The sequence below is a fragment of the Typopeltis vanoorti genome, chromosome 17, assembly GCF_054136105.1.
Source record: "Typopeltis vanoorti isolate ZY-2024b chromosome 17, IOZ_Tvanoo_1.0, whole genome shotgun sequence".
Lineage (NCBI taxonomy): Eukaryota > Metazoa > Arthropoda > Arachnida > Uropygi > Thelyphonidae > Typopeltis > Typopeltis vanoorti.
The window spans coordinates 13,278,934-13,305,104 of record NC_143565.1 but is presented as its reverse complement, the minus strand read 5'-3'; the positions used below and the strand labels follow the sequence as shown (position 1 = coordinate 13,305,104).

The window sequence follows — 26,171 nt, the reverse complement described above, 5'->3', positions numbered from 1 at the left end:
AGAAATTAAATAGTGTAACTAGAATGGGAAAAATAAAATCCCAGGCCTCGTGATAAAGTTTTATCCCTAGACTATCAGGTCCTGGGGATTTTCTTGTTTGAGGTCTCATCAGTGGGAGCCAGACCCAGTAATGATACGAAGGTTGAAGCAATTCAGAAGTCATATTTTCATAAACAAGTAACCAAAAGGTATCACCTTATTATTAAAATACTCTGGATTAGAGATAGTTGTAAGTTTTTCCACTTGGTTATACTCTAAATTAAAGATGCCAAGAAATTACATTCTTAGTTTAATCCTTTATTCAAGTACTTTGCAATATATGCTTTGCATTATGGGATACTAAGGCAAGAGCATGTGAAGTCATCAGGTTCTATATACGAGTTGCCTAGTCCTAAAAGTACTTCAGGCACAAACTTTGCTTACACTTCGATAAAGGATTAAACCAAGAATATAATTTCTTGGCATCATTAATTTAGAGTATAACCAAGTGGTAAAATTTTCAACAACATAATGTAATGTTTTGTCCAATGATTGAGTTTGAAGTCCCAAAATATTGCATACACATTTGAGTTTAAAACCAATCCATATGATGATTCCAATATAGGCATCATAGAAAGCCTCCATATTTTCACTGATCTTAGAGTTATCACATTTAAGTTTCTTTTTTAGAAGGAAAATATCCCTAACTCATTCACAACATTCTTGAAAGTCATTGTGCTTTTTAATGTAAATGAATATTTTTTTAATTATCAAACAATCAGAAACTTTTATAATTCCAAGAATGAGAATGTGCGAGTTGCTGCTGGGTATTAGTGAGAAATATATTATTCCCTGGAATTATAAAAATTTCATAACAAGCAATTTGGTACCTCTGGACTATGAAAGAACCATATTTCTTTTTTTATGCTACAAATTCACTCTGTATGTGTTCTGATGAGAGAAAGAAATTAAATAGTGTAACTAGAATGGGAAAAATAAAATCCCAGGCCTCGTGATAAAGTTCTATCCCTAGACTATCAGGTCCTGGGGATTTTCTTGTTTGAGGTCTCATCAGTGGGAGCCAGACCCAGTAATGATACGAAGGTTGAAGCACTCTTCTATGTGCTTCAACCTTCTATGTGTCTTCAAACTTTTATGTGTCAGTTGAATACTGTGATCCATAATTTAGGTCATTTTAAATCTTTACTATCTGATTTTACTTGCTGTATTGGATATGGTTTCTACTCTTAAAGCTTCCCATTTTGCAATTTATTCAAAAGAGTGACCATCCATTTTGAAATGTACTGCAATGGATAATGCTTGCTTCAAATTAAAATTTGTATAACAAGTACTGCTGAATCATTAACAACTGTTACCATAGAATATTAAAACTACTATCTAATTTTTCTATTGTACTTTAATATGAAATATCGCTTTTCAATGGAAAGCAAATGGTCACTAGGAAATGAACCATTGTTGCCATAAATTTAAATTAAATTTGAATCCAATCAGTCATATATGACTATTAGTGAAATATACAAAATTCGTGAATTTTTTATATGATTTTGTATAAAATTCCAGAAAAAGTAAGTTATCCGAGACAAAAATGAACTACAAAATTCCAAAGAATGTTGGACGTTTTTTTCACTTGGTTAGACTATAATAATTTAGTTTAATCCTTTATCTAAGTGTAAACAAACAAAGTTTGAACCTGAAGTATCTTCAGGACTGAGGCAACTTGTGGTAAAGATGGACCAAGCTCTCAACACTCCTTGTCTTAGTATCTCCCATAATGCATCTCATTGAAGACATGCATACTGCTATGCATTAAGGGAAGGGTGACTACCCAGACCAGTTTCAACCTTTATTGAGGTCTCGCTGTGGGAGCCAGACCCAGAGGTGGTGATACCATCGTGGAAGCAATGGAGAAGTCATCTTCACTTATACGAGTTGCCAAAAGGTGTCTCACCTTATTATTAAATTACTCTGGATTTAGAGAAAGATGTTGGATTTTTCTCTCACTTGTGTTATGTCTTGTTCTTCCCTGTTTATTTATTATTTCATATTAGACTATTCTTATTTATCTTATCTATTTTCAGCTCTTCTGTTGCCGACAAATTTATATTCTTTAAGTCGAATGTGCCAGCCGGCAACTGAAGTCTGAAACAACTTAAAACTACAAAAAAAAAACAATATAGGGATCAAGAGGTTTGCAGTCGTGGTCCCCCTTTCTTAGTTACTAATGGATTCCCCTATTACTTATGCACGGTCCGAATTTTAACAAGTAGTAACTCAATTCTCAGAACAATGACAGACTCATGTGGTTTGAATTGAAGAAATACATTTATTTAGACACAACACATATATACACTTTAGTCAGAAATTTCAATTCTAAGGAGCCTGAATTCCCCCCCCCCCCTCTTAAATTTACATATCCAAAATTATTTACTCTGAAATCTTATACAAAGAAGAGTGTGAAATTGATGCTATAACTATATCCAGGCTCGTTTAATTTCTACTAAGTTGCTCAGTTCTCATTCATGGGAATAACACATATACATAGATACTTTCTACAATCCAAGTGTGAAGCATATTAAACGTACTCAGTCTTGCTAAATTCACATGAGACAATATTTTCTCTTATATTCTGGCTTTATCCTCCCCCAAAATTCAGTTAATATTTAAGTTCAAATTTAATACAATAATAACAATGTTTCTTCTAACATAAACAGTCTGAAGCTTTGGCTCCCAGCTCAGCTTAAGCTTAGGGTGTTACTTGCTCTTTAAATGTAGACAGAATGTCCAAAAGATTACAGTTCTTTAGATATAAAGTAGAAGTAGACTATATGGAGTTCCTTAACATTCTGTTTCTTATTCCCTCTTTGGCTATTAGTTAATTTAATACGAAAACTTGCGTCTTACCGTTCTTGCTTTTCTGGTAGTTATTAGGACTTCCTTAACTAGATCTTCGGGTTTTCTCACCGTATATTTCTTATGGCATCTGCGACACACTTCTATTTTTTTCAAAAGAGTTTCACCTCTTCGCTGATTTATACGTTGGCATGGCTAACCAACGGCTCTTTCTGGCAGCATTCCTTCAACGTGGCTACACTCGACGTGGCACGTACAGCAACGGAAAATGTTGCTGGGTACGGCGGCAAGCTTCACAGCTATCCAGCACTTGGAATCAGGAACCAGGAACAGAAAAAAAGAGAATGATTGAATTCAGTGCCGAAACCTATATACCTCATCTGAGCGCCCTCTCTTAGTGGCTACGTCACACACATAGCGGCGGCCGATTGGTCACCGTAGCTCCGAACTATTTTTGACATGGTTCAATAAATGTATTATCTTATATACATTTTCAGCATTTATACAAATCATTTCTCTGTTAAATAATCCACAAACATTATTTATTTACATTATGGGATTCTTAAAATTTACTTAATATCTACAAGAATGTTTAGACACAGTTCTGAGTTACCAAGATGCACATTCTCTTCTGGAAGGCATAAGTATGTCCATATCCATGGCTTTTAACGTTACCTTATTTTGGGTTGGAAATAGGATGACTCATTGAAAGGGAGTTGGCACTTTTTCCGACACAACACTTGGTTAGACTATACTAAAATTAGTTCAATCCTTTAAAATTTATTATAGTCTAACCAAGTGAAAAAAAATTCCAACATCTTTCTCTAAATCCAGAGTAATTTAATAATAAGGTGAGACACCTTTTGGCAACTCGCATACATAAAGATGACCTCTCCATTGCTTCCTCCTTGGTATCACCACCTCTGGGTCTGGCTCCCACTGACAAGACCTCAATAAAGGTTGAAACCAGTCTGGGTAGTGGCCCTTCCCATAAGGCAGTGTTTCCCAACCTTTTTTGATGTCATGGACCCCTGCAGTGAATTAACATTCACTGCAGCCCCAATAAAATCCAAAATGGAAATTTTTTATATTTTACATATCATAAAGTTGAAGTAATAAATTACAATTTTACAACACTAAATGTGTCATTTATGACAATGCAATACTGTTATAAATGGAGATATTCAGAAGAATATGATCATATCAATTAGGCCAGGTGAACAACAGGTGTGAGCAACATGATAAAATAAAGTTTAATGAAAATAAACTCCCCAGCAGACCCCCTTTGAATTACTTGCGTATCCCCTGGGGGTCCACGAACCACAGATTGGGAAACACTGCCTTAATGCATAGCATTATACATGTCTGCAAGGAGATGTGCTTTGCATTATGGGAGATACTAAGATGAGGAGTGTTGAGAGCTTGGTCCACCTTTACTGTGAGTTTTCTGAGTCCTGAAGATACTTCAGGTGCAAACTTTGTTTGCTTACACTTGGATAAAGGATTTTAAACTAAATTTATTATATTCCAAAGGATAAAGGTAAACTTTCAGTTTGAAATTGTAAGCTGACTAATCTCTCTGACTCTCTTTACTAAACATATTCCTTAATGATTTCACAGTTAATAGTCATGAATTTAAATTATAGAATAAGTATTTTGTTGAGAAATGTTGGTTTTACAAAAACATGCTAAAGAATGAAAAATAATCTTACCTTGCAATCTTTGATGAGATCACCAGAAACATAAAATGAAATTAAAAGGAAGAGTACACAAAATCTAACCAAAATCATTGAAGCATATTTATAGTAATTGATGAAATCCTTGTACAGTGCCATATCAATTCTTCATTACTCCGATCCTAAAGAAACCAATGAGGGAATTTAACTGATAATAAGAGATGTCATATTAACACTTGAATAAGTCATTAATTAAAAACATATCTGTTGAATACTAACAATTACTATTATTATAATTACTATATGATACCTCCAAGAAATCCAAGGACTCATCACAGAAGAGTACTCTACCGCTACAAAGTGACGACCACCAACAACACACAACTTCATCTACTATCTACCAGTATTTTCTGTCTGCGAATTGCATGTTCATTTTATTAAAGTTAAAAGTACTTTATATCCTTTGAATTCTTTTAATAAATTCAAATTAAAGGGAACCCAAAAATACCACGTGCATGTAGCATTATGAATGCACAGGTTTCCAACGTTTGAGTGTTGTTTATTAGGAACTTATTTATTCTTGTTATCTAGGAATTTAAAGGAGTCAAATTTATATTAAATAAAAGAAACCAAAAATCATAATTTTCAATAAAATGAGCATTTATTAGGAGCTTATTTATTTATTTATTTTTTTAGAAAAGTGAAGCTGATAAGAATGGAATGAAGTGTGGAGAACAGTGTGTGAGAGAGAGAGAGAGAGAGAGAGAGAATATGCTGGAAATAGTGTGTATATGACAAAAGGGACTTGTAAATAAGTGTCACCTCATGGGTTCTTAGAATAATAATAATAAAAACATTTGTTTAATAAGAGTCTCAGGGAGGCATTTTTATCATCCTTCTAAAGGAGAAGAAATATAACATAAATGTTTCACTTAAGGAGAGCAATAAGACAGATTTCAAATTACAGAATGCATAGCTATCTGGAGTTATGGTTAAGGTGTTATGAGTTGGCAAGGACTAGGATCCAGAATTAAGTTGATAACAACAGGATTCTTTACAAGAGCATCATGTGTGTCGAAGGAAGGACATGTTTTATAACTTTAATTACATATTAAAGCAGAGGTAGATATAATGGACAGGAGGGATTCATATAAAGCAGTATACGCATCCCTCTTGTGCATATATGCTAAAGTATTTGAGATACTTCTACATGACAAGTTGATATTCAAATTGGAATTAAGGCAAATAACAGATCAGTAAATGAGAATAGGTTAGAAATGCTAGTGGAATTTGCAGAAGAAAGTAATCTAAATAATCTAAAATAATGAAAACTTTTTTTTTTTCAAAAAGAAACCTAAAAACAACCTGGATACCCAAATGGAACTAACAAGAATGAAACTGATTACATATCAACCATGTGTTGAAGCTTAAGTGCTGTGAAGAATTCATATTGGAGGTTTAATAGAATATTATCAGCGCTGAGAAAAGATTAAAACTAATTTTAATACTTCCAATATTTCGTCTCTGTCACAGAGACATCTTCAGGGAATACAAAAAACTTTTTGTAACAACACACACACACAAAATACAATATAATAGTGAGTGAAACTAGTTCTATCTAGGTGGTGCGCTCTATGGGCATTTGCAGGGTGGCCTAGGATGTAAAGCGGGATCTCTGATAATTAATGTTTCCCAAATTTCGGGAGGTTTAATGCAACCGTATTTGTATAAATTAGATTGATTCCTGAGTGCAGATTCAAAGAGCCCATAATCTTTATTCCAATGAAACTGCCCTTTCAACCGAACTCAAACATATACACAACACCTTCCTTTCCAATAGCTACGGTGACTACAGAATTAAAAAAATAATCAAGTCCTTTCCCAGTCGCCGACCATCTCTTAGAGACTTCAGAAATGCAAGCACCATACCTTACATCCGTGGTACATCAGAAAAAATAGCCAGATCATTAAAAAAGTACAACCTCCATACTGCTTTTAAGCCCCACCGTAAACTTCCTTATCCGTTCCACCAAAGATCAGCTCCCTCCTCTCTCAGTGCCTGGAGTATATAGAGTACCTTGTGCCTGTAAACTGGCTTAGTTCGAACAGACAGGCAGATAACCAACCATCTGGTTAGAAGAACACAAGTTATACATCTCAATCACAATTATTATCAATCTGGCCTTGCAGACCATGTTTTGGATACAACCCACAGGATCTCCTGGGAAAAAAACCACCAAAGCTCCACCACAGTAAATTCAAAAATGAAAGACTGTTCTTTGAATCTGCATCGGCACTCAGGAATCAACCTAATTTAAACAAATACGGGTGCATTAAACTTCCCAAAATTTGGGAAACATTAATTATCAGAGATCCCTCTATACATCCTAGGCTACCTGTAAATGCCTATAAAGGGTGCACCACCTAGATAAGACTTTAGTTTCACTCAATTGTATTTGTGTGTGTGTGTTGTTACAAAAAGTTTTTTGCATTCCCTGAAGATGTCTCTGTGATGGAGACAAAATATTGGGAGTATTAAAATTAGTTTTAATCCTTTCTCAGTGCTGATAATATTCCATTAAACTGCCAACATGAATTATATGTCAACAGATAACCCATATGTTATAAATAAAGTAAGGTTAAGTAAAGATCATAGATTAGTCTGAAGTAAAATAGTTATAAACCTAAGAATGGAAAGAAACTAATAAAAAAAGGAAAGCCAGAAACATCTCATGAATTATATACACACACACATCTTAGAAATATTGTAAATAAAAAAAGAAGTTCAACTAAATTTAAGAAAAAAAAATGAATCTTAAAAATTTCAACACAGTATTCTAACGAAAATTATAAATAAAAAGCAATGAAAATTTATGTGGGAATTCAAAAAGAACAAAAATAGACTAATTAAAAAAATAGAAAACTATACACTTAATTGCAAAAAGGAGAAACATGAAACAAGATGCACATAGTATAAGAAACAGAATATTTTTCTCATTTTTACATAGAAAAATACTGATTTTCAAAAATATAAGGAAAACATAAGAGATGATATAAGACAACTACCGTGTTTGAGTGAAACATTAGTTTAATATAAATAAACTTTACATTCGATGTTTCGACCTTTATATCAAGGTCATCTTCTGGAACATATGCACTATATACAGAGAACAAGCTACACTACAATCTATCTGGTTTGTTAAAGTTACTGACCAACTGTTACAACAATTGTTGGCCTGACCACTAGTAAAAAAAAAAAAAAAAAAAAAAAAAAAATAGAATATACATCAATGCTAGAGTACTATTATTAATATTATCTATTGGTTGTAGAATTACCTTGGGCACAACAACAAGTCTATGTATATATATACAGATATATACAATATGATTATACATGTACATTCCAACCAGTTATTACCCTGAGACCTCACGGAGTCAAAGACTCATCTGGGAGGTCCTTTTATCACAAACACATCTCATTATAACGTGTCTTAAATACACTCAAACTCCTTGCAGACACAACACTCTCAGGTAAAGTATTCCAATCATTCACAACTCTGCATGAAAAAAACCTGCCTTTCACTCCCCTACTCACACCCTCTTCATACAGTTTCCAGGGACGACCTCTGGTTCTCCCCTGATCTCCCACTATTCTCTGTAGAACTTCTCCACCACTGATCCTATAACAACCTCTTACCAACCTGTAGGTCTTTATCATATCTCCCCTCTTCCTCCTGTCCACCAGACTCTGCAAATTACATCTTCTCAATCTTTCCTCATACTTGACATTCCAGAGGTCAGAAACTACCTTAGTCAGTCGCCTTTGGATCCTTTCAAACATCTCTTCATCCTTCTGAAAAGTGACCAAATCTGGGCATAATAGTCCATGTGTGGCCTAATCAAAGCTTTATACAACGGAACAAGAATCTCCCTACTTCTACACATCAGTGTCCTCCGCATCATTCCCAGAAGCCTTTGTGTTGTCTTCACAATTTTGGCAATGTATCCCCTAAATTTTAGATCCTTATCCACTATCACCCCCAGATCTCTTATTTCCTCTACCTCCAACAATATATTCTCACCAAGCATAAATTCTGCATCCCATCTTTGTTTTCCAAATTTTAAAACCTTACATTTTGCAACATTGAACTCGCATCCCCATTTCCGTGCCCAATCACTCAATTTATTCAAGTCTTCTTGTAAGTTGGTATGGAAAGGTTTCTAATACTAGCTAGAAGTTGGCTAGAGTCCTGACTTATGCTGGATCTTATGTATTAGGTAGGCTGAACGTGTGCCATCCAGATTCTTGGAATGTTCATGCCACCATTGTTGTTGATATTTGGGTGGTTTATCAGAATTTCGCAGGCTTCCTTAAATTTCCTTTCATACCAGGTTTTTGTATGGCGTAAAGAGCGGGTGCTTTTCCAGTCGATTTCATGTACGGTGTTGAGCGCATGGTCTGAGAGGCCTGCTTCACCATAATGGTTATATTTAATGTGTCTTATGCGTTCTTTCTTATGTATAGGGATTGTACATCCTGTTTCACCAATGTATGGTAAGTTACAGGTGCAGTGGATGCAATAAACTCCAGGATGTGCCAATGGGAGGAGAAGGTCCTTAGAGGAGCTGAATATGTTTTTAAGTTTAGTAGGTGGCTTAAAGGTGACATTGAGGTTATAATGGTGTAGGATTCTGTTGATTTTTTCTAATAACCATTTAATGTATGGGATGGCTATGGTTTTACTGTAATCTAGATTCTTTTTTGTTGGTGTTTTATGGAGTATTTTATTAATAGTATTTTTGTTATAGCCATTATTTATGAATGTGTCGCTGATGATTTTTAGTTCTTGCTTCAGTGCTTGCTGGTTAGAGCAAATTGTTGTGGCCCTGTTTTTACTGGTGTTAATGACTCCATATTTTTTGATGGGTGGTGGTGGTATGAATTAGCATGCGTGTATCTATTGACCTGTGTGCGTTGGTTTTCAGAAGACCATGAAAAATAGACTGCCTGAGGGAAGACGTGTGACTAGTGTGTCTAAGAACAGGACCGAGTTCTGATTTTCAATTTCGATGGTAAATTGTATGAGTTCATGTTGTTTGTTCAGGTGGCTAAGGAATGTGCTTAGCGTTTGTCGCCCATGCGGCCAGATAGTGAACACATCGTCAATGTATCTAAGCTATATTGTAGGTTTTAGAGTGGCGGAATCAAGAGCCCTTTGCTCAAAAGTTTCCATGTAAAAGTTAGCGATTGGGGGGGGGATAGTGGGAAGCCCATGGCTTCTTTTTGTAGGTAAAATTTGTTTTGCCACATGAAGTAACCGGACTGTAGTACGTGGGCAAAGAGGGCTGTAACGTCGGGCGTAACGTCTCAGACCACGCACTCAACACCTTACAACAAATCGACTGGAAAAGGATCTGCTCTTTATACCAGACAAAAATCTAGTATGAAAGGAAATTTAAGGAAGCCTGCAAAATTCTGATAAACCACCCAAATATCAACAAAAATGGCGGCATGAGCATTCCAAGAATCTGGATGGCATACATTCAGTCTACCTAATACATAAGATCCAGCATAAGTCAGGACTCTAGCGAATTTCTAGCTAGTATTAGAAATCTTTCATACCAACTGGATGGAATGTACATGTATAATCATATTGTGTGTGTGTGTGCACGCACGCACGCACACACACACTTCTTGTTGTGACCAAGGTAATTCTACAACCAACAGATAATATTAATAATAGGACTCTAGCGTTAATGTATATTCTAATTTTTTTATTTTTTTTTATTTATTTATTTTTTTTTTTTTTTCACTAGAGGTCAATCCAACAATTGTTGTAACGGTTGGTCAGTAACTTTAACAAACCAGATAGATTGTAGTGTAGCTTGTTCTCTGTATATAGTGCATATGTTCCAGAAGATGACCTTGATATAAAGGTCGAAATGTCGAATGTAAAGTTTAGTTATATTAAACTAAAGTTTTACTCAAACACAGTAGTTGTCTCCATAATTTTCAAAAATGTACTCGGATCACCGTGCAAGCCTAAAAGAAAAGAAAATGATATAAGACATTTTAATACAAAAATTATAAGAACAGCAATAGAAAATAACAGCATAAAAGAAAACTTCTTGATCATGCTAGTAATTTTTCTAATGAGAGGAGTAAAAGATCAAAATGGAATACTGATTACAAACAGAACAAACATGTTGGAGACTACAGCTATTTTTATTAAGAATTAAGACCTAAGTGGACACAAGGAGGATCTGAGAGTGAATATCAGGAGGCTATTGAGAAGAGTGAAAGATAACAGTGTAGTAGGAAAGGTTATCAGTGTATTATTGCCAAGGTATGACAATGATGAGTTGTGATGGAGAGTCAAAATCAAGAATGGTATGCTAATGGAACTGTGCGAGGAGAAGAGAGTACAGTTTGTGGATGTAGGCACATGTTTGAGGGAAGAATGATATCATACTGACATGATGGGTTGCATTTGAATGGTTTTGGTGAGACCACTGGAGAAAGTGTTGCTTAATGGAAGTACAGTGCGTGATGTGTGCAAGAGATCAGAAGAATGAGATGAAGGAAAAAATCAGGAGAGTGGTATTGAAGAAACAGAAGTGCCTGGCAGTGGAAAGAGTAGTAATGTAAGAGATGAAGAGAGAACAGGAATGCAAGAGAAACAGGAAAATGGGGGAGGCTCATTTTCCTGTTTATATATATTTATCATTAGGTTTCAGAACATCATTCTCAACTTTTGATCATTTAGAAGCTTTAAATCAAGTAATGGAAAAAACAAATAAATATAACATACCAATTTCTTTGTCATTCATAGAATTATGAAAAAAAAACCTTTGAGCCAACATACCTAAATAAAATGCTTGAAGCTTTGAAACATATAGGAATAGATGATATTTATGAGAGAGGTTTAGTAGTAATAAATTTAAATGGAAAAAAGAAAGAAAGAGAAATAGAAATAAAAATGAGTCAGGCAGGGAGACTATCTCACAAATTATTTGCTATAGCCCATGAATATGCTATGAGAAAATTGAACTGGTAGAAAAATACTGAACTGAATACTGATGGAGAATATTTAAGCAATCAATAACTAATATTTAAGGAATTGACAGCGTATACTGGAAATATAGATTAAATAAACTTTAATATACACTTTCCGATATTTCGGCGAACGTTACGTTGCCATCTTCTTGGGAACTTATTAAAAGGACACGTGCACACAAGTACTAATACAACAAATGAGACTGAGGCTAGGACGCTAGCGTTTTCCTAAAGTCCTGATGGTGCCCCCTGGCGGGCTATATTGGTAGTTCTTGGCCTTTGGGCTGAAGTTCTTTTGATAAAAGTTTCCCAAATTTGGGGCAGTTTCATGCATCCAAATTTGTTGAGGTTTGGCATGTTCCTAAGGGCCGAGGCTGATTCCATGAATAGTCTTTCATACTTGAACTTGCTGCGGTGTATTACTGGAATGGATGGAAGAAAGCCACAGTAATACACCGCAGCAAGTTCAAGTATGAAAGACTATTCATGGAATCAGCCTCGGCCCTTAGGAACATGCCAAACCTCAACAAATTTGGATGCATGAAACTGCCCCAAATTTGGGAAACTTTTATCAAAAGAACTTCAGCCCAAAGGCCAAGAACTACCAATATAGCCCGCCAGGGGGCACCATCAGGACTTTAGGAAAACGCTAGCGTCCTAGCCTCAGTCTCATTTGTTGTATTAGTACTTGTGTGCACGTGTCCTTTTAATAAGTTCCCAAGAAGATGGCAACGTAACGTTCGCCGAAATATCGGAAAGTGTATATTAAAGTTTATTTAATCTATATTTCCAGTATACGCTGTCAATTCCTTAAATATTAGTTATTATGTCTAACCAGCGTATAAGCCTCTCAACAAGAATTAAGCAATCAATGATTTGCTGATGATATCATACTACTAGCAGCAGCATCAAACGAACCAGAACACATGATTATTGAATTAAATGAAGTCAGTCTGAAGATAAGCCTACAAATATGGATAAATCAAAAATAATGTATAGATGAAAATACTCAAGAATGAAAACAAATCATAATAAAATCAAAGACAGACTAGAATAATGAGTTGATACAAATATTTAGGACAAATCATTACTAACATCCATAAAATTGATAATGAAATTTCAGTTAGAATTACAACAGGATGGAAAGTTTTTAACCATTATTTAAAAGCAATTTACCAAACTGCCTATAATGAAGGATCTCCATCCAGTGTGTACTTCCAACAATAACCTATGTTAATAAAACCTGAATTCTGACTAAGAACAACACCTACAGAAACTGAAACACAAAGATACAAGGAAAGAGCCATTTTGGGAATAACCTGGCTAGATTAAAAAGAACAGTACTTGGATAAAGAAGCAAACAAAGGTAATGAACATTGTGTTAAAATAAAAAGCAACAAATGATGCTAGGCAGGACGTGATAAGAATGTCTGACAACAACTGGACAAAGAGAACAACAGAATGGACACAAAGGACTGATTATCGGAAATCTGGTAGACCAGTCGTAATATGGGACGATGAGATGTCATGACCTTTTATGGTGGAGAGAGAGATGCACAAGATAAGCCAAAATGAAAGAAGCATTGAGAGGCATTTGTTCAGCTGCAGACTGAAAAGAAAGCTGTTGTGGTTGATAATGACTGAAATAGAAAACAGGCTGTCTGACAGGCATTAGTGGGTTGTGTACTGGTGAGAAGTATTGCATAAGGAGATTTGTTACTGAAATGCTGATGAAGTATGTTTTAGGGGCCATTGTTAAATTTACATGTTAATTACACTGGAAGAGGTTCAATCTGATGGGTAATTGATATGGCAAATCTACCATTCAAAAAATTATTGGTAATTATCCTTCTACCAGACTACAATTCTATATAAAAAAAGGAATTTCCACACTTTAACTTAAAGCTAACCAATACCACGGATTCTTTGTGAATTTGATCTATGCATTTCTTTCAAACCAGCTCAGGGTTGGAAATAGACAAAAATTCATTCCAGCAAGTTCAAATACGACCATATTTTCCTTGAAACGTGAAATGCTACGAAATCATCTGAACCTCAGCTGTTTAGACTGCATGTCAATCTGTAAGTTTGGGAAGTGATTACTATTAATTGTTCATACATTTTTTTTTTAAATTAGTAACTATTTTAAATTATTTTTTTATCTATGTGACTTTTACAATTGTTGCTTTGAACTCTAATATTGTAATCATATACTTCAGTTGATACTGAGTTACGAGCTAGTATATACATATGCTATATGATTCATTATTGTGATTCATATTTTGAATGTAGTTAACAGTCTAACTGATGATGTCCACATAACACTGGATGAAATATATTGGAGTTAATCAGTAATAACATCAGTAATGCCAGCCTGGTTGGCCGAGTGGTTAGCATATCCGCTCTCCAGCCAAAAGGCTGCGGGTTCGAATCCTGCCGTGGGCATAGATGTTTGTGATTGTCTGTGGAAATACCAGTGGTAGTGGCGGGCGGTTGATGGCATTGGTGGAGACAGAGAGATGTAGAGTAGGTGTCCTCCCTCGATGAGTCTTCGGACTCCCTGGAGGTGTCATGTAATAATAATAATATCTAATTTATCCTTCTAGCCACATGAGTACGCAAACTGTTTTCCTTAAATACTCCTAACTACTTTCTATGCACTACTGTGTCCTTATGCCATGTCCTCTTAGTTACTTACCAAGTTTACTATAATCAATTCATTATAAAAATATTTATAAGGAATTCTAATCCCTGTGTAAGCATGAAGGAAAGGATTTACTGCAATCAAAATCACCAGCTTTTAGTTACACAAATAACTCTTAACTGTTGACAGACAAGCTATACTTTGCAAGGAACAGCACAGTTTACTAAAGGAAGATCTTGTTTGAGCAATTTGCTATTTTATAAATTTACATGCTATGGCTGAGTTCAATAAAAGGAATGTACTTACAATGGTACTCTTGGACTTTGCTATGGCATTTGATAGGATAACACATGAAAGGCTGTTGCAGAAACTTGAGAACATGGAATTAGAATGTAGAAAGTATTTTTAACTTGGGTACAATTATGTTAAAGATACCAAGCAATTTTAAACCTGGTTTTACTCCATTTTTTCCCAAGTGAGCAAACAGACAAAATGTCAAGTTTGCGCCTGCAATTGATGCAAGACTAGCTGATCCTACAGGTAGTGCAAGACCAAGGCAACTCGTGGTAAAGGTGGAGCAAGCTCTGATCACTAATCTTAATATTTACCCTTAATGCCAAAACACATCTCAAAGAAGGGGATGTATGATGTTTTGTATTAAAGGCAAGAGGCCACTACCCAGACCGGTTTCGACCTTTATTGAGGTCTCATCAGTGGGAGCCAGGCTAGAAATACCAAGATTTAGTAATGTCTTGCACTACCTGTAGGATCAGCTAGTCTTGCATCAATTGCAGGCGCAAACTTGACATTTTGTCTGTTTGCTCACTTGGGAAAAAATGGAGTAAAACCAGGTTTAAAATTGCTTGGTATCTTTAACATGGAATTAGAATATAAACTATTGACTTCGGTAAGTGGGTAGCCGATGGATCAGAAAGTAGTATATGGAAAATGTATTGAAGATGACCAGTGCACCCCCAGGGATCAGTTCTTAATGGTATCTGAAGGGATATGATGGTAGATATTCAATTGTTTGCTGATGCAGAGAGATTTGTATAGGCTGAAAATGTGGGCAAATGATAATGGCTATCAAATTGAATTTTAGTAAGTGCAAAGTTAGATGCTGTGGCATGATACTGGTGGGATTATGTTTGGTGAAACTGATGAGTCCAGAGATCTTGGAGTTATGATGGATAGGAATTTGAAGTTCAAGGGTCACATGCAAAAAATGCAAATAAAACTCAAAAGATAACTGTGATGTTGAAATGAACAATGACATGAAAGGAAAAGGATGCGATTTTGTCATGTTACAAGGCCTTGATACAACTGCACCTGGGGACAGATTGAGAGTATATGGGTTACAAACACACTGGTAGACAGGAGAAAGTGGTCTATAAACTTCTGTAAAGGTGGTTATATGATTTATTGTTATTATTATGTGACACCTCCAGGGAGTCGTCCAAAAACTCGAGGGAGGGCACTTACTCTAGAACTCTGTCTCCACCACTCAATCCACCAACTACAATGAACCGCTACCTTCATCATCTACACCAACACATCTACTGGGCGATGAAAGGTGGCAAGAGGATAAAGGGGAGGTATCTGTGGAAGTTAAGTTTCTGTGTGGTTAAGAAACAGATGAGAGCTATATTTTTCTTTTGCAGAGCAGTGAGTCAGTGGAACAGTTTACTCAAAGTGGTGAGTGCATCTAGCATGAATGAGTTTAGCAGGAGGTATGACATCTGGTATGGGTGAAGTATGGCCTCCCTCAATGAGTCAATTCCTTGGAGGTCTCTGATAATCAACATGCAAAAACTTTACTTGTCCAAGATCATCTAGTATTTTAATAACATCTTCCAATAAGTCAATGGGAGTTCCACAAAATGATCAATAGTGGTATACCATGGTTGAAAAAAGTTATTTTTTATTAAATAAAAATATTCTATTTTGTTCATTCTGCAGCTACTCAACAGAAAAATCTACTTACCATGAGCGAGTGGGCAAACTCACTTTGTTAACCCCTGCTGATGAAAATAACTGAAAATTCCACATGCTTGACCTGTTCTTAGGTCAAGAATGTGTGATTACTTTCCCCTAACTGGAAATAAAGTGATTATGTTGATTACGGACAAATTCCCTGAACATATCACCACATCCAATACTCAAACTGTGGGTATGTTTCATAATACTTTAGGTGATTCTCTCTCCATATCTTTATAAATTCTAATTTCTTTTTTCTTCCTTCCAATAAAACAGATCTCTATATTTTCATTATGCAGATAAATATACTACAAAATGTAAAAGGTGATTGAATTTAAAGACACAAAAGGATTGATTGTATATTATGCACTATTCTCAGATACTACACAGATGGCTCCAAAAATCCCAATGGCAATTCTGGGAGTGGAGTACTCATCTATGGCTCTCAAAATATTGAACTAAAAACAACCAACAGTATAGGATGCAACTCATACCATGCAGAACTAATAGCCATTAACACAGCACTGCAACATATGGAGAAACAAAATCCAAAGGAATTTATATTTTTCACAGATTCCTTAGCAGCTCTTCAAGCTATTAAGTACTACTACACTGGCCATCAAGAAATACTTAGAGACAGAGCAAAAACATAAACAAACTACATAAGGATTCCAAAATAATTTTCCAATGGATTCCATCCTATGTGGGATTAAAAGGAAATGAAACTGCAGATGAACTAGCAAAAATGGTTGCAACATAAAGGAATACCACAGATTTTACTCTTTTTAAAACTATTCAAAAAGAAAACATAAAAAGAATGATTCTCCAAGACATGACTCACCACTGGTATTCAGCAGAAAAACCAGGAGCTACCATCAACTCCAAGTTTAATCACTGTGCTACTACCATGATCTCTTGCCTCAAGACCAGCCACATGACCAATCAAGTTTAGCAATTGCATAAAAGTCTTCCCCCATCTGCAAAATTCTGTAACATCGAAGAAGCATCACCAATGTATTTACTAACTTGTATGAATATTTTTAAATGTGAACTTTATAAAACCCAGAAAAGGTGCTATATAAATAGATGAATTTGATCTCTATGATGTGGTGTAATAATACCATTGGATAATAAAAAAAAAAAACTTTTTGAAACAAGCAATTTTATCATGCAAACAACAGAAAAGAAACAGACTCGCACAAATATTCAATACCACAATCCTGCAAGGATGGGAAAATATATATATGATTCTATATGTTACGTTGTATATTAGCCATAAAGATGGGTATTAGAACCCGATTCATTTAAGGCTTATAATGTAAAATTAGAAAATAAAATAAATAGTCATTGAGGATGAAATATAAAAGCTCTTCATCTGCTTTGTGGAGATAAAAAAGACAAAAAATTCTTGATACAGCCAATAACGTAACGCACAGTTGTTTTTCAACTCATATAATTACTATCTAACTCCTACAACAAAGAATGGAATGAATAAAAACTCAGAAAACAAATAATGGGATTTACTATAAGCTTGCTGGCATATATATGTAACAAACTATCATAGTTATCTTAATAACAATGGGTAATCCTTTTCTGGTAATAACTGGCAAATTATTATTTTTTTTGGAAATAATAATAGAAATAAAAATGCATTATAAAAATTATGGAAATAACTACCATGTTAGAGTAAAACACCAGTTTAATATAAACCAAAATAATCACTCAACTTTATATTAACTGAAGTTTTACTCTAACATGGTAGTTGTTTCCATAATTTTTATAATGAATTCTGATCACTGTGTAACTATGGAGGAAAGAAATAAAAATAAATCCAACATTTAAATAAATTACTGCATTTTGTAAATAAAATGCAATCATTTATTTTTTATTTATACCATTTTCTTTATATTAATATCCATGTTATGCATATCTTTCTGCATGATGGGTTTCTGGCCTAGCATTTTTAACAGATTTCCATAGTCACAAAGCTCAACTCATTATGAAAGTGAAACTCATCAACTAGATGTTATTATGCTTTTCCTTAAATTTACAATATTAACTCACTACCACTCTAGACATGCATATTCCAATCTCACTACTCTTTCTCTCTCTCTCTCCAGAAGAATAACTTACTGGTGCCTTTTTTACCACCATATATCTTCAACTTTCCAAAAATGACCTTTCAGTCCCATCCTGCATGGATTAAAATATATTTTCCACATTTACTATATAAGATCCTGCTGCAATTATGCATTATAAAACTTCCATTTTTAGGAGGATGCATGTAACACAATGGATGGGATGTAAGTATGAGTTCTAATATAAGGAGGATGATGTTAAATATACATTAGCAAGCCACTGTTCTGATAAATTTAATTCTTATATAATTTTTCACATGTGCCATGTTCTCCAATCTTTTCTCATTCACCTGGAAAAGGGAACCTGGTCCACACTGAAATCCACAAAACATCTGACTGAAACCGAAAACAGAGGAACATCTTTATCCTTGCTCATCGTTGTTCTTATGTTTGTGATAATCCTAAGTGCTGTCTTTAATACAATAGATTTTTCTCCCGGTTTCGGTTATTTCTCTACTATTGCCTTGAAATCCCTTGCTCCATTCTTGCAGCGCACCCATATTAACATATACAGACACCAAGTTTGTAAAATGGACGTGATATTACCATAAGGTTCGAGACTAAGCGAGGGCTAATACATTTTTATAAAATGTATTAGCCCTCGCTTTTCTTATATTCCACAACTCAAATCTTGATGTGACCGAAATACTAATGAGACCGAAAAGTGAAACACACCCACAGCTACTTTTACATAAATGGATTTTTAAAATGCCTATAGAACGTTCTTCACATCGGAACATTAAGGTTATTAATGAAAATTAAAGTATCCAACTTTTCATCAGTTTATTAAAAATAAATGGGGTGTACTTACGTCAGTAAAGGTGCTTTACTTTTTTAAAAGAAAACTATACATCATGAATGAAGAACGCATTAGTTAAAATAAGCCAATAATGTTCTAAATAAAGCCAGGTCAAAGGTAAATAGGCCTGCACGCGGTCAGAGTTCAACAAACATACACTACAAGTTTCACATGGGATAACACAAACTGCACAAATTAACGTAATTCCATGCAGAAATACAAGGGATCAACACGCAGCTGAGAGTTTTCAAAATATTCCGCCACCTTCCGGTATGAACGAGGGCATCCATTATAATTGCTAACAGAGGTTAGCAATTATAATTATTAATATATTTTGGAACAAAATAGTAAACAAAAATTATTATTATATCGTGTAACAAAGGAGAAAATAAACGTAATGGTGGTTTTAAATTTACTAAAGATAATGATGCTTTCTAATTGCCAAGAAATTGACAAATCACGTGATAATTAATGTAATGTTTGACGTCTGAAAGTGAGGAGGCCTTTTTTGACTTCTTGATCTTGAGTGATCGGGATTGTTGATTGCGTTGTTTATCAGTGAGTACAGACGTGTTTATCAGCGCTCCGTGTAATATTACAGCAGTGAAGTTAAGTTTTGTTTTTAATGCTTAAAATTCAGAGTTATTTCAAAAAATAAAAAATCAGCTAACTCCTTTTTATTCCCGTATATACGGGAGTAGGCGAGGCCATTTAGCCCTATCTAACTTTTGGAGACTGAGTGGGCAGTTCAATCTCCACTGGTACCCAATCAGAGACAGATGGCCCAAGGCTATCACTAATTAAGCGGTACGCAGTGAAGAGAGACGGCTCAAATGTGCCGCCATCTCGTGGTCTCTAACCCTAACACAATATATTTAATGTCTGAAATAATGTGGGTTCTACGGTCGATTTTCTTGAGTTTACAGGACGAAAAACCCGAGTTTCCGGGAGGAAAAACCTGCTTGCCCGTGCCAGAGATCGACTAACTCGGGAACCGGTCGAAAAAAGGCTTAGCAAAATTTCCTCTAGTCGCCGACTAGACTCCAAACCAAGACTTCCTTCGTGCGGCCTAGCGCAATGGTGTGCAAACGCCACATCCACTGAGCTACACAGGCTCTTCAGAGTTATTTCAACATTAAAATTAAATAGTGATTATTTGATGCGTCAACAGCGTGCTCGATCATCAGAGCAGGTAAGACTTTTATTTTATTTTATCTTCAAAAACATTTTCCAGACCCTCTACTGTTCCCAGCCCTGTGCAGCACTCGGTGTTGAAGGGACAAGGCAGGTCCTTCCCCCACATCAAGTCTAGATTATGGATTCACCATATGAAGATCTCTCCTTCAAAGAACTTCTAGCTATCTTTCGGCAAATTGGTAACATCTTACACACCAAATGGCCAGGAAAGATAGAAGTTCATCAGATTATGGAGGTCGAGACAGAAGACCCTCAAACCTCCGAAATTTCTCCTAGCCTCACACATGACAGCGTCAATTCCTCCGCTGCAGAAACTGTCATAGATTCTAAGGATTACCAAGAAGTCAGCAGAAAGAAGAGAAAGAAAGGGTCTCTTGCTGCAGAACCTGAATCTGCACCTGAAATGGACACATCAGCACAATCTAGTGCAAGCACTGAGACAAATATACCGACACAGTCCAAAGAGCGGATCCCACCAGTAGTCCTGCGATCGAAGGAAAAATGGTCGTTACTCGCAGAGACGATGAAGAAAAGTAACATAAAGCTCGTCAGCCAAAAACACAGATGACGGAGTACGCATACAGCCCAAAGGAACATCGGATTACCGCCAGCTCACCAGACTTATGGACGATCATAAAATTCCGTACCATACTTACCAACTTAAAAGTGAAAAGAACCTCAAGGTAGTGATCAGAGGATTAGTAGAAAATATAACAACAGAAGAAATAGCTACTGACCTCAGATTACAAGGCTTGCAGCAAGTCAAGATTTCGCGAATGTATCGCGCAGACAAGCGCCCCATGCCTCTGGTCTTAGTAGAGATCAGTAAAGACCAGAGGGAAATTTATGATCTTAAAATAGTCTGCAACTTGGTCATCAAGACCGAGCCACTACGAAGAAAGGCATCGGCTGGTCAATGCCATCGCTGCCAAAAATTTGGGCATGCGCAAATGTTATGCAGAGCAGACTACAAGTGTGTGAAGTGCGGTGGCAAACATCCCTCGCACACTTGCGTCAAGCCAAAGACCACACCTGCTAAATGTGCGAACTGCAGTGGCCCACATCCTGCAAACTACAAGGGTTGCTCTCTCCACCCATCAAACCTTCAAAAGCCTAGACAGGAATTAACCCAGCTCACTCAGAAAAATATTGTGAGATCTGTGCCTGAAATCCAAGCGCAAAAAGTTACACCAGATAAATCATATGCTTCTGTGGTTTCCTCGAGTAACATTAAGGTACTCCCTGCAACTAGCTGTCAAAATTCCTCAGCAATACTCGCTGCCTCACTTGGGGAGATGCTAATGGCCTTCAGCAAAACAAATCCAAGCCAGGCCGACACCAGCAAATTCCTTAGGAATACTCAAGCCATCTTCTCCATGATTAATGACTAACCCGGCTTTAACATCAAATTCTATGCAGATAATATTCTGGAATGCAAACGGTCTCAACAGCAAAATTTTGGAATTACAGGAGCTTACAGATCATTTGCAAATTGATATTCTCCTCATTAACGAGACACACCTACGTCCCTGCGATAATCCCAAACTCAGAAACTACTCGTTACTTAGAAAGGACAGACTAAATGCCAGAGGTGGTGGCACTGCCATCTTTGTCAGAAGAAACATTCGCTATAATGAGACTAAGAAGATTACTACATCTAACCTCGAGGAGACGGGCATAGAAATTCTTACCAACAATGCAGGCAGCTTAAAGATGTATTCTGTATACAACCCCCCTGGCAAACCTCTACTCCCCTCTGATCTCTCTCAGCTACTGGATACAAATGAAGCAGTAATAGTAGCAGGAGACCTCAATTCCAAGCATCCCTTATGGAACAGCAAAAGCTGTAACAACAACGGAATGATCCTCTACAACTTTGCCTTGCAGAGAAATATCGTTATTGCAGGCCCGATTGAGCCAACACATTACGGAGCGACCGGCAGACCTGATGTTTTGGATATTGCTATTTTTAACAATATTTCTCATCAATTCCGACTTCAAATAGTTGACGAGCTAAGCTCAGATCACAATCCAGTACTCTTAAGTTTAGGGGAGGAACCTGAGCTCATTCCCAGCCAATCCCACACAAACTTTGCAAAATTCAAGACTAAAATGAACACTATTATAGACTCAGTACCGACTATCTCCACCCGTGAAGAAATCGACGCGGCAGTCAACAATCTTGAATGTAAAATACAGGCTCGCTTATCCGCAGCTTGCTCTACTTCTACCCCAGCTCAAGTAAACTTACTTCCTGCAGAAATCCTTGCTCTGATAAGGAACAAAAATAGGCTCAGACGCCGCTATCACAACACGCTATCTCCGCAAGACCGTCAAGAACTAAACAGAGCGTCCAACCTCGTCCGTTACGCTTTAAAAGATCACAGAAACCAGCAATGGGAAAGAAAACTCTGTTCTCTCAAAACCGAAGATAATTCTCTGTGGAAGTTGACTAAAGCTCTCCGTACAGATCGCTCTAACATCCAGCCCATTCACGGAGAAAGAGGTCTTGTTTACAGAGATGACGAAAAAGCAGAAGCACTCGTTCAATCCCTCCAACTTCAGTGCCGTCCTAATTATGCACAAGCGGATCTAGTCTTCATAGAAAAAATACACCGTAAGGTACGCTCTGTGCTTTGGCGACCTTGTAGCTGTGAAAATATCTGCCCCACCTCACCTAAAGAGGTCTATTCAATCATCAAGAAGCTCAAAAACAAAAAAGCCCCTGGTCCAGACGAAATTACCAACAAAACAATCAAGGCCCTCCCACACAAAGCTGTCATGCATTTAGTAGCCATTATCAATGCAATTCTGAGAATTAATTATTTCCCCTCAAGATGGAAACAAGCCGATATTTTCCTTATTCTCAAGCCTGGTAAAGCACCTCAGATGCCACAGAGCTATAGACCCATCAGTCTTCTATCATGCCTAGGAAAAATAGCAGAAAGAGTCATTCTCAACCGACTTAATGAGGAGGTGATTAAAAATAACATCATTCCGAAAGAACAATTTGGTTTCCGTACTGGACATAGCACTACACATGAAATTCACAGACTGACTGAGTTCATCACTACAGGCTTTAACTGGAAACAGCACACAGGAGCTATCTTTTTAGATGTTGCAAAAGCTTTCGATACAGTCTGGCACAAAGGTCTCATCTACAAATTAATTGCAGCCAACATCCCTCTTTATCTTACCAAAATCATTAACTCCTTTCTACAGGACCGTAAAATTCAGGTTAAGTTGCGTGGAATTAGATCCTCACTGAAAAAAATCACTGCTGGTGTCCCTCAAGGCTCGCTGCTCTCACCGCTGCTTTTTAACATCTTTGTTTCTGATGTTCCTAGCACATCACTAACCACTATAGCTAGTTATGCGGATGATATGGCTATTCTCAGCAGATCTCTCAGGCCTAATATAGCTACTCAGCGATTACAAACTGCAGCAACAAATTTAGAAGACTGGTTCAAAAAATGGAGAATATCTGTAAATGCCGATAAAAGCACTGCCATTCTTTTCACAAGAAGACAAGCATCTCATGTTGGAGAAGTTAAACTTTTTAACACAGCCATCCCATGGAGATCTAGCACCAAATATCTGGGCATTCAACTAGATAACCGTTTAAACTTTAACTCCCACATAGTTTATGCATGCAAAAAAGCAAACTCTGCAATTGCACAACTCTATTCTCTCCTCAATAGAAGTCAAGTCAGCACTGATAACAAACTACGGATCTACAAAACAATTATCAGACCATCGTTAACTTACGGATCACCAGCCTGGGGGCACACTTCCCCCACAAACATCAACAAGCTACAAGTTATACAAAACAAGTGCCTCCGTATGATCTTCAACGCTCCGTGGTTTGTCAGAAATACTCTCTTACACCGAGATGCCGATATTCTAGATATTCCCACTTTCCTCCAAAACAGTGCTGCTGCTTATTTTGCCAAAGCAGCTGTTCATCCAAATCAACTCATTCAAGAGTCATCTAATTATGACGAACACGATAGGTGGAAACACAAGCGCCCGAAAGCTGCTTTGCTTACCGATTCTGGTACCTCCGTACAACCCTAAATAGGGAGAGCCAGGTGCTCGCTAACACTTAATTCATGACTACTCATACAGATTAAGGGATCGAAGTCCACGGGACTGTAATCCATCTAGCCAAATCAGGTTATCAGGTTATCAGTCTGAAAGTGATGTCATGAGTCAGTTCACATTCTTTTTGCTGAGGTTGGGTGTGTTTTTTTAATTTCGGAATGGAGCGTTGTTATATTTTTTTTTCAAATTAATTTTTAGTGGTTTTTGACAGTAGTCTTTCTGCAAATAAGTTTGTTTCCTTGTTTTGCTCGAATTTTTTTTTTCAAGAAGTGATGTGATATCCTGCTTTTTGTGTTTATTTTTCTGAAGGTAACTTTTTTTTTTTTTTTGAGATGAGAAATTGGAAATATTAATTTTTAAAATGAACAGGCTGCTATTTTTCCCCCACCAAGAACAGCAGGCTGTTGTTTGGTAGTATGTTGTTGTTTTTAGCTCATACATTTGTATTGCCGTTTTCTTATTTGTGGTTGTTTTTCTCTAGATATGCTCATAGATTGGTTTTATTGACTTGATAAGCTCAGGTTAACTTTTGAGAGCAGGAGGTGCTTAGTTCTTGGTGCCCGAGTGTATGGTATTAGCTTTTCGTGCGTGTAGTTGTTTTTATTTCATCCAAACAAGAACATGCGAAGCAGTTTTTCTCTAGATATGCTCATAGATTGGTTTTATTGACTTGATAAGCTCAGGTTAACTTTTGAGAGCAGGAGGTGCTTAGTTCTTGGTGCCCGAGTGTATGGTATTAGCTTTTCGTGTGTAGTTGTTTTATTTCATCCAAACAAGAACTTGCGAAGCAGTGAAAATGATTGTAAGAGGACAACTTAACTATAAACAGCTGAGGACTAGAGGTGTTTGGTAGTATATTGTTAGTTCTTTGGCACAATCATTTTTAATATTAACTTCCTGGTATTGCCGTAGATGTTTTGGCTTCTGAAAGGGGTGATATGTTTATTTCACCGTGTTTTAAATACTGTGCTTGCTTTCGAGGGCCACACATTGCAAGTGTTTGGCTATGTGTTTTCGTCTCTTGATAAGAGGCATGCGGTTGTCTTTGAACAAGGGTAGACGAAGTCCACTATCTCCGTGTGCTCTGCGACGAATGATTAGTCGTGTTGAAGAAACGAGATCGAGGGAAGGTATATCTCGCAGAGGACGCAAACCAATCAGTCCACAACAGGTGAGTGAATTTGTTACTACAGTTGTGGAGAAGGCCATGAATAACAGCGTTGGGTCCTGCAGTGCACGTGCTATATCAAGAATACACATGGATGTGCCTTACACAGCTGTCTGGGAAGTTCTACAGAAGATTCTGCATTTCTATCCATTCACGGTAACTCTGACACAAGAGTAGTGCCTGCAGGACTTTGAAAGTCGATTGACATTTCGCTTCAACATTCCTTGCTCGAGTGGAGTTGAATGCTGCTTGGCCCTGGATAATTTTGTGGAATCTGGCTTACTTTCACCTGAAAGACCTGTGAATACCCATCATTGCCGGAAATGGGCTATGCAAAATCCTCATGAAATCCAATAAATTCCTTTGCATTCACTCAAAGTTACGGTCTGGTTTGCAGCTTCGTTTGAGGATATTTGCCACTCTCCCGAGTGGCAAATGTTCTCAAATGACCTGCTCAGCTACTCCGAGAAGAATCACGATATGATGAAAAATTTTGTTATGCCACAGCTACAGCAGCACTTCTCCATGAATTCAATTATTTTCATGCAGGATGAGGGCCAA

At 36.6% G+C, this 26,171-nt stretch overlaps 1 protein-coding gene across 3 annotated transcripts in view; it reads right to left on the bottom strand.

The window, feature by feature from the left end:
* LOC150097166 (uncharacterized) overlaps positions 1-19,397 on the bottom strand; it is a 201,597-nt gene extending 182,200 nt beyond the window's left edge. Inside the window, exons 1-2 of one of the 3 annotated variants that reach the window (XM_090407304.1) lie at positions 19,154-19,397; positions 4,563-4,708 (exon numbers count right to left, since the gene is read on the bottom strand). In XM_090407304.1, the coding sequence (XP_090263430.1) occupies positions 4,563-4,685 (123 nt within the window). In that variant the 5' untranslated portion in view covers positions 4,686-4,708; positions 19,154-19,397. The remainder of the gene's footprint in view (positions 1-4,562; positions 4,709-19,153) is intronic. The other 2 variants (XM_090407305.1, XM_090407303.1) reach the window with 2 other exon arrangements.
* Positions 19,398-26,171: the final 6,774 nt, after the last annotated feature.